Here is a 14,296-nt window from a genome sequence, read left to right on the forward strand (position 1 = left end):
CAGGTTCCTCGCCTCAGTGCCATGATCTCAATACTTGCGGGTAGGACTACGCAATTAAGCTGTCTGCTTCTTTGCAATTTGGTTAAATCAGTTTAATTGTTTGGGTGCCTTTTCTTGATTTTCAGTTTAAATCATTAGATTCCCCTAAAATAAATCATTCACTTTTAAACCGTGTAGGCCTATAGTGCGTGCCGCTTTCGTGTTTTAGTAACAACTAAACATGCGACATAACGCTATTATTCGAATTGTTACAAAATGCAGTCTCTATACTACCACATTAACGTTGCAAACTTCCTCTTTTTGTGTTTTAACCTGCTAAATGCCCTGTAAACAATCACTTCGTTAATTTGCCGAAAGCTGAATAAAAAACTAGTTGAAACAACGCTTTTCTGCTCAGGATACGAATTGCTTTTATCAATTCAAGCTTTTCGAATAAGCAAAAAAACGGGTATCACTGCGAGATCTGCGACGGTAACCAACTCTCCTGCTTCTGTGAGTGAATTCGTGTGACGTCACTATGGCAAAACATGTTTATGGTAACAGTTGAATTTTGTACGCCGCACGTCATTATGGCTGGTTTCGTGCACATTTCATTGGTGCAACTGCATGAATACCGTACTATAAAAATACAGCAAAAATGCTTTTTTATGTTCCATTTTAAAATAGACCATACAAGGCCTGTTAAAATCTTTCTATTGTCCATGTTTCCTGTGTTTGTTTATTTTAGAATAGTATCAGTGGCTGTGTACAGGCCCACATAACTAGATAAGGCCTTACAGCAGTCATAACAGATACAAACAGAAAAACAAAGTAGAACGTAGTAAAATTGATCACTGGCGAAGGTTTGTTGACATGACCTTTGACATTTTAAACGTGCAGTTTGTGACGCATTTCACAGCTTTTTCCAATTGCGGTGGCGTGATTGAAAAAAATATGTAGGCGAACGGAGTGAGTTAAGTCTGAGCAGAATTGTTGACATAATTTGCTGCAAATAATGTAGAAGTAACGTTACATTTTCTTTTCGAACTGGTTTTGAGACCAGTAGGCAGGTTAACTCACCGTTAATCTATTTTACGTCCTACCGCTGCAGGACAAATGCGCTGTGTAAATGACTGTTGTGCTGTCAATGTTAAATAATGTTGTCGTTTTGCGGACGAGCGCAGTTCACACATGTAGGGAAGGAAGTAGTCATTGGTTCACCCAGTTGCATTTTGTCTGTTTACAGTCTTTACACCTAGCTTTTTCATTTTTATTGTTTTAATTTTTGTAAATGTGATTAAAAAATGTTTGAATGTATGTTGCCATTAGCTCTCATGCTTCTGTGTAGATTTGTTCTAATAGTTTAAATCAGGGGTGTGCAACCTTTGTTACTGTGGGGCCAAATACAATTGCCAAAATTAGATCGCGGGCCGCACCTGTGTATAACACAAGGTGATTTTTCTTTGTTGCTTACCAAATATGCTTAACTACAAGTAGAATTTGCATTAGATTCTAGCCACATATTGCCAGGTCGCAGAAAAATAGCATCGGGTGCATGAATCTGCTCAAAGATTTTTAATAGTTGACTCGTTTGCTAGGACATTTGAAATCCAAGGTCTCTGCAGGCCACACAACCTTGAAACAAGGGCCGCATTTGGCCCGCGGACCGCAGGTTGCACACCCCTGGTTTAAATTATGAAGTACAACAACTGATTAAAGTTTCTGATTAAGTTTATTATTATAATGTGTATAATTCTGTATATAAGACACATATTGATAATGAATGCAATTGTGGTGATATAAGTAGCTTGTAAGGTTTTTAGGCTTTAGCATTTAGGGATTAGTAGATGCTTTAAATGTTTCATTTCCATTAATTTATTAAACTGCAGGGGTAGGTGTATGTTGCATGCAGTAAAATCTAACATGTGTTAATTGTACTGCAATCAATTCAACATTTTTTAACAATCTTGGTCTTAAAATTTGATTCAAGAACATTTGAATTATCAGAATGACTGAACTGACAGGTAACCCATTTGTTTAGTGCATAAGCCACTTTTGTAAACATATATATATATAATACAAGCATAATTTTGGTGTTTACATTGCATATTAAATTTTGTCACGTTGCCAGGTTCAGTTCCACCCTACTACAGAGATGTATATGACTCACTGTGTCCAAATGCAAATGATGAAATTACTCAGCAACTTTTAACCAAAGTCCTTAGCAATTCAGGCCTGGAAAGAACAGTGTTAAGTCAGGTAAAAAGATCGATATTTTGTGTGCTGTTACTACAATTCATTTTACATCTTTGTTTCAGATATGGGATTGCATTGAATGCAAAAACGGAACTATAAATCGAAGTAACCTGTACAAAGCATTAGCATTGGTTGCATTTGTTCAACAAGGAAAAGGTGTCAATTTGAAACTACTAGACAATTTTTCAGGACAAGGTAAACTAATTTCTAATTGCATTAAATTTGTGTTCATGCTAGATCTGGTAGAGAGAATTGCAAGTAATTGCCCACATGTATTACTAGAATTACTATATAAGTGTGGGGGGTGGAAGTAGTGAGAGTAATTTAATGTTGCCATTCAATTTGCTTTTCAGAACTCCCTCGCCCAAACCTTGGAGACATAACTAACTTGAAGCGTTTAAGTAAAATGAATCAAAAATCACCCACAGAACTCAACACAACTTATGCTCAGTGTTGTGCTTTCGATACCATTCAGGTTACCCTAGTTCCAGAGAAAAAAGGGATTTTTTTAAAGCATGTTGAATATGAAGTATCCAGTGTGGTAAGTTAATCCTACAATGTTAACTGTGTCTGTGTACCTCCTTTCTAAAAAAATAATGCAATAAAATGGTTTGGTAGATATAGGTGTAGGGTTGAGCCATACATTTAAATTTATTGCTTTGGTTGGAATTCTGTGGTTTCCAAAGGTAAACAACTTTGTGTGTATTGGGATCTATTGATTTTCGGGAAAACAATTATACTGTAAAAATGTTTGCAAATAAAATAAACACTTTGAAAATATGTTTCAGTCTGTTATTACATGTGACTGTTGTCTCATCTCTCATACTGGGTGTGTGGTGACTCATGATTATATAATATACTATACACATTTAAAAATATGTTGGCAACTTTGTATTTTAAACTGTATTTAAGGCACCTCCTTTAAAATCTTGCCTTTAATAAACTTAGTTTTTGTATAGTGATAAATTTTATTTTTGCAGAGTAACAACTGCACTGTGAAACGTAGATACAATGACTTTTGTGCGTTTCATGAACTGTTGCAACAAGTATTTCCTTACAGAATGATACCCAAGTTGCCTCCCAAAAAAGTTTTAATGACCAGTGAGTGCAATTGCAGTTTGTTGTCTTAAAATAAAAGCCAGTATAACTGGTTTCTATTATGTTTGATTTTGCTGTGTTCTTGTGAAATACTGAAGTAAATTTTCCTGAAATACTTCAGTATTATATATATACAATAAAAGGTCAGTTTTTGGGGCATAAACACATATGTTTGCATTTGCAGCTGACAGAGACTTCATAGAATCACGAAGAAAAGCTCTGCGTCGATTTTTACAAATTATTGCAAGACATCCAGCCATGCATGATTCTCCAGCCCTGAGATTTTTCCTTTCCTACAATGGACATGTATGAGTATTTTTCCATTACTCTAAAACAGTGGTTCTCAAAGTATGGGTCGCGCAGGGTCAAAAAATGGGTCGCGCTATGGTGATTCAGTTCTGCCCAAACGAACTTTTTTCATTTCATTTTTTAAAGTATTTTTGATTCTCCATCATGACTGAATTATTGCATCATAAGCATTTTATGTGGCTTCATCTCAGTAACTTGGAGTATTGCATCATAAGTGATTTTCTGAAAGTTTTGATGGCAGAGTATAGCCATAGCCAAGTACAGCCTCACTCAACCACGTTGTACAGTAAAATAAACCAATCATTAGGACAAGTTAATCATGCGAAACTGAACTTGGAGATGTAACAGTTAGCGTTCAAGGATGAGTTAGTATTCGTACAAGGAAAAAAATACATTTTTTGTTGTTTGAGGCTTGGGTCGTAAGCTGCACATAAAGTTCAGATTTGGGTCGCGCTCAAAAAGGTTTGAGAACCACTGCTCTAAAAAATGTTAGTTGATCTTAGTATACACGAATGCAGATTTTTGTATACCAGTTGGGCCAACTTGCTCATGAGCCACATTCCCCCCTTGTTTATGAGTGCAGTCTTATGACCTTTTTGGAAAAAGTTGGTTCAGCTTCTCTGCACAATAGGTTGTTTTGTATGCAGCAGTTTTACAGGTTAATCAGTAACTTTTGTCTCATGTGGCTGTATGCATACAATGCTGTTGCATTCAACCTTGCAATATCTTTTGACAAAGTTTAAATGTAAACTTTCAATTTGAAATGCATTTGTAAGGTTTAAAACACCATGGTGTTTGTTGCCTTATAATACATATGAATAAAAAAATTAGATTTTGTTTTTTAGAGCGTAGCATAAACAAACATTGTTTTAAATATGCCATACCACTAGGTCAAGCTTGAACTATACTGCAGCACTATTTTTGACCCAGCCATTCACAGTGTGACCAACACACAATAATTCTTGTCTGTTTCCTGTAATAGGAAGTTTCCCACAAAGTAAAGGAACAGTTTCGAGGCTCGCCAGACGAATTTCTGCTTAGTCCTCTCTCATCACAGTCCAAGGTATACATTTTTTAAACTATGATTTTCCTATATTTCTCTGCACTTACCAATTAAACCATATTCTGACCGGGGCATAGGTGCTTTTTAGTGATTTGAACTACAAATGAAGAGCTTGATACCTTTGTACTTAACTAACCGCAAACATGTGTGACCACTTCATATAATGTACTTACAGCACTAATTTGTTTTTAAAACAACCATATCCTCCACATTACTGTACTTTACAGGTCTCAAGTTTTTTTTCTTTTATGATTTTGCATACCAGATTTACTCATACTGTATGTGGTATTATTATGGGTCCCCTTCCCTGAAGGGGACACATATTGTTTTTGTCCGTATTTCTTTTTTCTGTCCAACGCTAGCTTGTGAGACGCGTTTGGTCAAGAAGTAGTGCTCCAAATTTATTCAAATTTACAGAGATGTTAGTTAATTATCCAAATTTGATCCTTCTGAAATTTGACCCCAATTGACCCAGCGGTTCACCCACAGGCCCCCAAAACATAAAATTTTTGAAACAGCTGTACTGACTAAAGTACAGCATCGTGGAGTTTCATGCTTTGTTGTTTGGTGTAATGTAAAGTTTTTTAAAGAATTTTGTATCTTTTTTCGGATTCACACATTTTTTACCCTTTAAACCCCAAAATAAGGCAGAAATACATGCCCTATGATGAAGAAATATTTGAAAAAGTTAACAATTGTTTAAGCAGGATATTCGTTTAGTATTTAAAATTTTGTCGGTTACCTTTACAACCCATAATATGTGTACGCTATCAGTCAGATATAAGTCCCAAGGGAGGAATTCACTGGTTTACGATTAAGGCGGCAGAGCGGGAGTGCTCAGCTTGACGTCTGGACAGACGAGACAGTCATTTCTGTGATTAGTAGTCAGCTGTTTTTTTGTGCAACTATGCTGTGTCGTTTTATTGACTTATCACGCGCATTTTCAGTTTTGGCGCAGGTTTTACACCTGAGACGTAATTCGAACTCGATAAACGCACTTCGGTTTCGTTTATGTCAGGCAAAACATCGTTGATCAACATAAATATAAAATTTATTAAACTTAACTTTTTCGAATGCCGGGATAAATGGTCTTTAAATTCTCGTTGTCACCTTGGCCTTCTTATAACCATGGGTCACTAAAGGTCAACTTGTAGGCATTACAACACCGTTACGAATTTTTCGTCATAACGTATCTTCTTTATTTTTGACAAATCAATTCAAGAATCAGTACTTAAGTCATGTATAAATTAGGCCGAACGGTATTGTTGAACACTAAGGACTGCATGCTATTAAAAACAGTGTCAAAAGGTCATTAAACGGTCGTTTTTGCGCAACGAAGTTAAGTGAAAAACAAGTTGTTATGTAGCAAACGCCTTTTTTTATATGGTGTCTAATACAACAGTTAAGGCTTTCTAGAAAAATTTGTGTTCAAAAACTGAACTTAAACGACAATATCAAGGTCAAAGCAAGAGATTAAATTGAATGTATTTTCCTCGTTCTTTTTTCACCGATTTTTTGTAATTATATGACAATAATGATGCTAAAAGAATATGGAAAAGAACTTTTAAAGTTAAGTTTATGCTTTGTGAAAAAATTGCCCTTAAGAATCTAAAAATAACCGCAACATAGGTTTACCGTAAATCCGCATAAACACGCGTGTGGGGACCCATTCATTTTTGCTTGCAAAAACAATCATATATGTAGATAAAATTGTGTATAGTATAGTAAATTGATAAATATTGTATAAAATATATAAAATGAAAGTATATCAGAAAGCCACTTTTCTAGTTATACATGACATTAAACCAAAGTTTTCTCCTAAGTTTTATTTCATATTAGGAACTGGTTCCCCCTGACACCCAAACAGAATTTGCAGCAAGCAAAGAACAAATCAAACAAGTGACCACCCATGTTCAAAAACTGCGTGACATGGCAACAAGGATTGCTGAGAGATCCAAAGGAAATTCAGCGGATATGCAAGGTTTTGGAACTGAGTTAATGTAAGTTTTAAAAATAAACAAAAAAATCAGGGGTGCTCAAACTTTGCACTATGATGACTGCATTGCAGATCCTTATTCAACGAACAGCAGCCAAGTGTCTGCTTTTTGTTTCAAAATTACTGTTGTAAAGAAATTTGTTTATCTTATATATATATATGTATGTATATATATATGGCTACTAGGCTGGCAATATATATACTTTTCAACCCCCAGTAGATATATTTTAGTATAAATGTTAGGACATAAACTCTTCTACCACTGAAATAACTGTCTCACTTTAAAGGTTGCATACGTTTTGCAAAAGGATTTACATTATATTAGTGGGTTTGGTCTAAAGTGTTCTTTTTGTAAACAAACCAGCAGTAAAGTAAGCATAGTAAATTGAGAGTCATGTATCGAAAAATAACAAGAGTGTGAAGAAACTGTTTTTGAAGGAACATGTAATGTTTGCATAGTCAAGATGTCAAAACAATGTAGTGTGCACTGCACATTTGATACTCCTGAAATTTGTGAACGAAAAAACATCAGTTCAGTGTCTTCTTTTCTCAGCCCTTTTCATGTTTCGCGTGCAATAAACAAGGTAATATGTGCCCTTCACACCAAAGTACATGAAATGCTCTGTTAACACAAAACATTAGTTTTCTATTAGCCGAAATGAATAATAAATCGGTCAGAAATTGATGGCGAAAAATTGAAAAGTTTAGTTACAAAAACGTTTACTTCAACACAACTGTGGAAACCACAGGTTTTTTAGGTGAATTTTTGGTTAGTACCTGGTATGTAAGTAACCACGCCACCGAACTTTTGTCCCACTACCACATTCCACGGTCCTCTGAATTTGTCATCCAGTTCTGTCTTTACATATTCTGCTTTTTCTTTGTGGGTCTGTAAACAAAGGTGATGGCCTGGCACAAACAAGAATTGAAAAATTCCCAACAAAAAAAAGTAATTCCTGACAACTTAAATACAAATATATGACCCTAAAATTTTGCACACATAACAAAATTTAGCCTACATTTTTAACCCCAAAGCACTTTCACTTACCCTTTGGGGTAAATTTACTTCTGGTTAAGAACAAAAAATTATACAAATATTTGAGCAATTGTTATGATGTTAAATAGTGTGCTGTTTCTTTAATATTTAAGAATGCAAAAAGATAAAATACAAGGTGCAGGCATTTTTTAAGTTAGCATTAGGCAATAAAAAATTTTTTAAAGAATTTTATAATTCGAGAACAATATTTATGTGTCAAGAAACAAACAAACCTCAAAGTGTTTTTCACAAAGATTTACAATTTTGATGACAGACTTTTGCAAATCTGGTTTGATGTCTTTTTTCCTGATATCCAACTTCTTTCTGTTCCACAACTTTTAACAAAACATACAGTTTATTAAAAAGCTATTTTAGCATTGCCATGAAATGAACTTACCATGTTTCTTGCTGATTTGAACCTTTGTTTTGTTGTTGTTACTGATTGCATTAGTATTTGTGATGTCACAAAGAGTATGATGATGTGATAAACATATGAACTCTAAAATGTGTGTACTGCCTGTTGGCAAGCATGTTTACATAAAAAAAATCAAGTCAGTTGGAAACATGATTTCAGATTAAACTTTTGGTTGTTAGCTAGGTATTTTTTCTCATTTTGGTAAATATAATTCACACCAGTGTAATACAATAGAAGCTTGAATATACAGTTAAAGGAAAAGTGTTTTAATGCTGGCAAAATTGTTTTGGTTGTATAAGCATCAACCAAGAAGCATTTCAATAACTGATACAAAAAGGTAATTAAGTTGTATATCACACATATCATATGACAAAGTTGTTTTGCAGAGCACTAGGAAATGACAGTGCAGTTGCCTCTCGTTGGGCAACAGGAGGAAACAATGTGCTGAGTTTGTTAAAGCAATCTTTCCGAGGTTTGTCTGTTGAATTCTCTTCCATTGCTGAAAAGCACTCTTTACAGGTAAATCAATTGCACACGTTCTGGCTCATTAGCTTTAAGCTGTCTTTTAAAGCATTTCTTGTTTTCTGGACTTAGGGAATTCGCGAAGAGGAAGGAGTGGTGGATCAACTAAACATGCTCTATGATCAACTTATTGCATACCATGTAAGCTTTTTCTAAGGTTTTTTTTCAAGTTTGTCCAGCTGTACCAAGGCAGATTACTGAGAGTATATGCACGGTCTGACCAAGCATAATTTAAACCAGGAGTTAAAAAGACAAAAATTGATGACACAAGATTTTATAATATACTTGTTTTTCTGTCATTTGTCCATTAGTCAAATAGTATGTTTCTTAAAAAATGCAAAAAGACACAGATCATGTTTATGTTTAATGGAAGATATGTACTTTAAACTTGGCACATTAGGATTAGGCATTCTCATCTGCCAAAGAGTCGTTCATCCTATTTCCAGTGACATTTTTTCTGTGATAGGATTTGTGTGAACGCCATGAGCGTGGAGTGTTGCGAGAACACAACTCTGCTTTAAAGAAATATGGTGCCCTAAAAAACAAACGAATGGCTGCTACTGTTACCAATATGGAACAGGTAACTTTGTAGAGGTTTTTATTTTATTTAAAAGGTGTTGGTGTTAACTCTGTTCATTGGCATTTGTTATGGAATGTTTTTAATTCACATGTTATCCCACAGTTTTATTTTCTGCATAAAATTTCAACATTACCTTGAAAATACAAAGCACAATACCATCATTGAATAAAACTGCCAGTGATCCTGAGACATAATATATGTGATCTTGCATATCAATGTAATGTTGTTGGTTAAGTTACCAAAAATTCTAATTTTGTTACCAAAATGGGTGTAAAAGAGTGTGTGCATAACTGTTACAGGGTGGGGTGGACAAGATTGAATCAAGGATTGTCGCTGTAAGTAGCATCCAATTTAGTTCTTCTAAAGTCCATTTTGTGTTAACTGTTTCAAGTTTGGTTACAAATTAAAATATACTTTAAACAGCAAGAAAATGAAATTGTTACTCGTGAAAATCGCAACTACTTCTCGCTGCATTGTATCCACCTGGAAACACAGTTGATTTACGCAAACATGCAAATCTTATCAGAGGTGGTTGCCACTCTTGTAGCAACACAAATCAAGGGGCATCAAGAGGTTTGAGAAATTTACTTTTTTATTCTGTTTTAATGGAAAGGGGTGGGGATGATCTTAATTTACAATCGTACTGTTTGGTTGAGCACCAAGCATCTTATGTTAATGCTTGGTACTCGGTCAAGTGTGCTCGGTGTATTGTAACATCACAAATGCTGTGTTGTTACCTTTTACACCGGTGGTTCTCAATCGGAGCCCTCGGCCGCCCCTTTTTGCAAGGGGCCACAGATCTTACATTGTTATTCAAAGGGAACCATGAGGCCCAAAATCTTTTTTTATGGGGCCATGGTCCTTATAAGGTCGAGAACCAATGGTTTACACTGTAGTTTATTTCACTCTCAAGGTTTCTTATCTAGCCACCAGGTTTGTATTTAAGCTACAGATGTCCCTTCTGCATGACATGTCAATACTGAGTGAAACACCATGCTTGTGTTACAACAGCGACTAGTAAACACATATTTTTTAAGTCCTATTTGACATTTTTACAAACAGTCGCTTGTATTCTTGTGAACCTTTATAAATGGACCACTACTTTTGTATTAGCAGTAAATACATAAATCGCATTTCCCACTCTAATCGCAAGGTTACAAACCCGTTTGTGACTTGTATGTGGCATAAGGGTGCAATAAGCAAGTAATCAATTTTTAGTACAGTTTTGTGGTAATTCAGTTTAGTTAAAGGGACCACTCAACGGAACTGAGAGTCTTATGATAACTGTGGAATGTTTGCATTGAAATGATTTGATTTATTATGAGTATATATATTTATAGCTGAAAGTGTGAAGGAGATAATTATTCAACAAATAGGTTTCAAGGAAGTGCTGGTACAGAGAAAAACTCTGGATTCTTGTGGAGTAAAATCTAATGTTTTTTTCATGTGGATTTTTTAAAGCCCAGAGATTGTGTCCTGCACAATATGTTAGAGCCCACCTAACCTGACACAACATTTGGTTTAAACCAGTGGACTTGAACCTGAAAGTTCTTGCCTTTTGAGCAAAGGTAGGCAGTTAAGTTCACTCAGCAACACGAAAGTTTCAAAAAACAGTCAAAACCCAATTTAATTGCCACAGCCACAGTCAGGGCTTATTGCACCAATTTTTATCTTTTGTCGTTTGGATTGGGAACAAATGGTTATTACTTGCTGGAGGTGATTCATATTCATACATTTCCACATAAAGTTATACTAGATTTACCAACTAAAAGTTTCAAACACTTTGCAGTTTAGGAAGAACTGATATAAATGGTGTGAAAGCAAAACAAGTTTGAATGAAAGCTAGTTGCTTTTGTATTTGAAAGGCATTGCCTGTTTTATACATAGCCTTATATCAGTGTCCGCTGCTCTCAAGATCATGAAAGACACAAACAATTGCCATCAAACACAATTTATTAAAATAGCAACATGTTTAAACTGACAGGGGTCTGGTGATTGTTAGCAAGACAAATAAAATGTGGTTGGCCTGGAACTTGGCTAAGTGGTCCAGCGCGCCTGGCCCACATGCAGACAAAAAAACTTGGGATTCATCCCTGGAAATGTCCTGGGTTCGAACCCAAGAAAAATAAAATAATATCTGGTTATATGTTAAGTTAGCTAAGTCCTATTGTGTATCTCACAGTTCTTGAATGTATTTATACGGTAGAGCTACTAACACCATAACGCACACGACACCCAAAGTCGATTAGGGGGCGTAAAGAGCTGAATTTTTTATTTAGCGGCTATAAATGGGTTGGGTTGGGAAATAAGTTTTTAAATTTTTTACATTAGTAACTAATTTTTTGGGTTAGTTTTATTGAATTTTAAGTGCTAATACCTTACCCCGACCCTAATAGCCCTAACCGTGAGCATTTTTGGAGATATAACCAAATCGACTTTGGATGTCGTGTGCGTTATGGTGTTAGTAGCTGTACCTATTTATACAATTAGTAATTATAAAATTCCACCCCCAGTTATTATGTTTTAGTCAAATGTTTGAGGGCAGTTAGATGTGGAAAAGACCTAAATTGATTAAAATGCTTGTTGTATTACCTAAGTTGATGTATAACAGTTTTATAAATGTGGCACTTTGAATAGACCCCTGCTTATTGCATGAACAGAGCATGTGTATTATTTGGTTGGAATTATGCTGTGTAGTCTGTATCTTAAGTTATGCTGCAAATGATCAAGTTAATTTCATTCATTGTTGGTGGTTTAGCTACACTTCTGCCATATACACAAGTTCAGCACTGTGTGCAATATGTTTTTCCGCAATGAAATAAAAAAGATGTGTTTCAGTTGCAGCACACATTTATTATCTTCAACTCCAATAATGACATAAATATTTTAAATGCACCCAACAAAACCATGTTAATGATAAACATTGTGCAGATATCAATATTTTTGAGAAAGTTAAATAAACCTGGTTACATTCAGCAAACACATTCCATACTTTTAATAAATTCGTTTGTCTAAATACTTTTAACGAATTTGTTCGTCTAAAATTGGTTGCATCATATTGGTACTGACCCACATTAGATATTTCAAAGGGGACCCAATCGTTTCTTCTTGCGGAAACAATTATGTTGTTGAATCTGAGGTAAATTTAGGTACCCTTGGGATCTGTTAGTTATTCTAGGTTATAAAAAATTCATAACTGCTTGCCAACTCATGATTCACTCAGCAGTGGAATTCGATGATTTTCATGTTTTGAGGGAAAAAAACAAAAAAATTCATTGTACAACATTATTGATAGTGATGGGACGATACCAGGTTTTGAAGCGAGTACCGATATCGAGTACGAGTACCACATGTTCGATACCGAGTACTTAGGTGTAGTGTTGTACTTAGTTGTATATCACTGGCTAATTTATCTGACATGGTCGGGGTACAGGCATGCACACACACATGCCGAAAAATGTAATCTCCATGTGATAACGAAAAAGAATACGTAACCTGGCGGAACTTTTTTCCAATTTTGTGCTGTCTGAAGCAAATATTGGGCTAAAGTTGTCCGTATTCTTATGTTGTAAATTGGCCTTTGTTACTCACACGTTGGTATCGAAAACTGAGGCAAAATATTTCGATACCGAGTATGAGTATCGATACCACTGAAATCGTTCAATACTGAGTACCTGTCCCATCACTAATTATTGAATAACCTTGTTGTTCAGTCTGTTTCATATTCGTTATATTTAGAGATTTTTGTTTACATACATTTAGATGTCAAAGCTTTGGGAGGAGCTAGCACCAAGAGTTAGTAACCTATTACCTTCTCCAGAAAAGCAGAGAAATGGAGCATCAAGTCCAAAGCCGCCTTTGAGTCCTCACTGATCAAATTGAGGTTTAAATCACTAAATTTCACATATATATCTCTTCTAACAGGTTGCTTTGGTGATTAGTTTTGAATGTGGCCTTAAGTTACTCGACAATTATTTGCCAATTTTGCTATTTGCTTCATTTAACATGTTCATGTGGAGAAAAAAGTATGAGCATATTCTGCATTATGTTTTCATGTTATTTTGTCTGTGGTTGATTATTCCTTATCCAAGGAATTTATGAAAACCAAAACAAACTACGAATACATTAATTTGTGTTTTATAAATATATGTATATTGGTTATGTATTGTATGTTATTTGTACATGTGTTCCATAGCCATTAAAAACAACTATTTATATAATGTTTTAAATATTTTAAAACATCATTTAAATCAAATGATTAAATATATATATATATATATATGTTTAAGTTTCCTTGTTATGTTGGGTATTGGATTAAAGAACAGGATTATCATTCATTATATTAGTAATGTCCTTTTTGCATATTCTACAACTAAATTTTCAAGCTGTCAAACCTCTGTGACAATCATCATCTTAGCTAAAACTTAAAACAACATTTATATGTCCTGCAAAATGTGATTGTTAGGGAAGGAATACTGTAATTTTTTTACTCCTTTGTAGTATCAATTAACTTAGTATTAATGTTTATGATCTGTTCTTACTTTAAAGTATAAATCTTTCTGACTATCTTAACCCAAATACATTTTGGTAAATTTTTTTGGCCTACTCAAATGTGTTTGCGACTGTTTGCTGTCATGTGCCTCAGTATTTATCGTTGTGTATTAATTTTCATATTTTGTTTCTTTCAAATTCATTTATCTCTCAGCTCTTGTCAAATGTGCAATATGTAGCATTGGCCTATTGCAAACTTAAAGGTCTACAGAAATGTGCCTTAAAACGGCCTTCACGTTGTTTTTAATTAAGCAGCTGGTGGCTGGATGTTAATTGTATCGTTTTTTTTGTATATTTTTTTCACACTTCCACATAAAGCTCGTTGTTTAGACATCAAATTTCGAAACCCATCATACTGATTAAAATGCAGCGATAATAAAAAACGATATTTGAGAAGGTTTCAATTACATCAAGGGATGGAAAGATCTTTAGCATGGTTGTATGCAACCTGTACGTGGTAGATATGAGTTTGGTTTTTAGAACAGGAATAA

General features: G+C 34.7%; 2 protein-coding genes across 2 annotated transcripts; one reads left to right on the forward strand and one right to left on the reverse strand.

Moving 5' to 3' along the window:
- Positions 1-1,835: 1,835 nt before the first annotated feature.
- Positions 1,836-14,201, forward strand: LOC145232212 (sorting nexin-8-like). Its single transcript, XM_080096758.1, has 14 exons — positions 1,836-2,003; positions 2,111-2,238; positions 2,298-2,430; positions 2,589-2,776; positions 3,216-3,336; positions 3,518-3,639; positions 4,625-4,705; positions 6,545-6,705; positions 8,539-8,671; positions 8,747-8,815; positions 9,141-9,254; positions 9,554-9,589; positions 9,678-9,827; positions 13,017-14,201. Exons 1-14 carry the CDS (start codon positions 1,988-1,990, stop codon positions 13,125-13,127), a joined length of 1,563 nt encoding a protein of 520 aa, XP_079952884.1. The 5' UTR covers positions 1,836-1,987; the 3' UTR covers positions 13,128-14,201.
- Positions 7,129-8,185, reverse strand: LOC145237501 (uncharacterized). Its single transcript, XM_080100389.1, has 4 exons — positions 8,135-8,185; positions 7,967-8,072; positions 7,479-7,610; positions 7,129-7,323 (listed from the first exon to the last, which is right to left on the reverse strand). The coding sequence occupies exons 1-4, from the start codon at positions 8,183-8,185 to the stop codon at positions 7,235-7,237; spliced, it is 378 nt and encodes a 125-aa protein (XP_079956515.1). The 3' UTR covers positions 7,129-7,234.
- Positions 14,202-14,296: the final 95 nt, after the last annotated feature.

The sequence above is a fragment of the Phallusia mammillata genome, chromosome 1, assembly GCF_965637545.1.
Source record: "Phallusia mammillata chromosome 1, kaPhaMamm4.hap1.1, whole genome shotgun sequence".
Taxonomy (NCBI): Eukaryota; Metazoa; Chordata; class Ascidiacea; order Phlebobranchia; family Ascidiidae; genus Phallusia; species Phallusia mammillata.

Coding starts and splice junctions, on each gene's coding strand:
- LOC145232212 (XM_080096758.1), top strand. Junction 3,640..4,624: donor TCCTTTCCTACAATGGACAT/GTATGAGTATTT, acceptor TTCCTGTAATAG/GAAGTTTCCCACAAAGTAAA. Junction 4,706..6,544: donor CTCTCTCATCACAGTCCAAG/GTATACATTTTT, acceptor ATTTCATATTAG/GAACTGGTTCCCCCTGACAC.
- LOC145237501 (XM_080100389.1), bottom strand. CDS start 8,185: ATGCAATCAGTAACAACAACAAAACAAAGGTTCAAATCAGCAAGAAAC. Junction 8,073..8,134: donor TCAAATCAGCAAGAAACATG/GTAAGTTCATTT, acceptor TTTTGTTAAAAG/TTGTGGAACAGAAAGAAGTT. Junction 7,611..7,966: donor TGAAAAACACTTTGAGGTTT/GTTTGTTTCTTG, acceptor TGTTTGTGCCAG/GCCATCACCTTTGTTTACAG.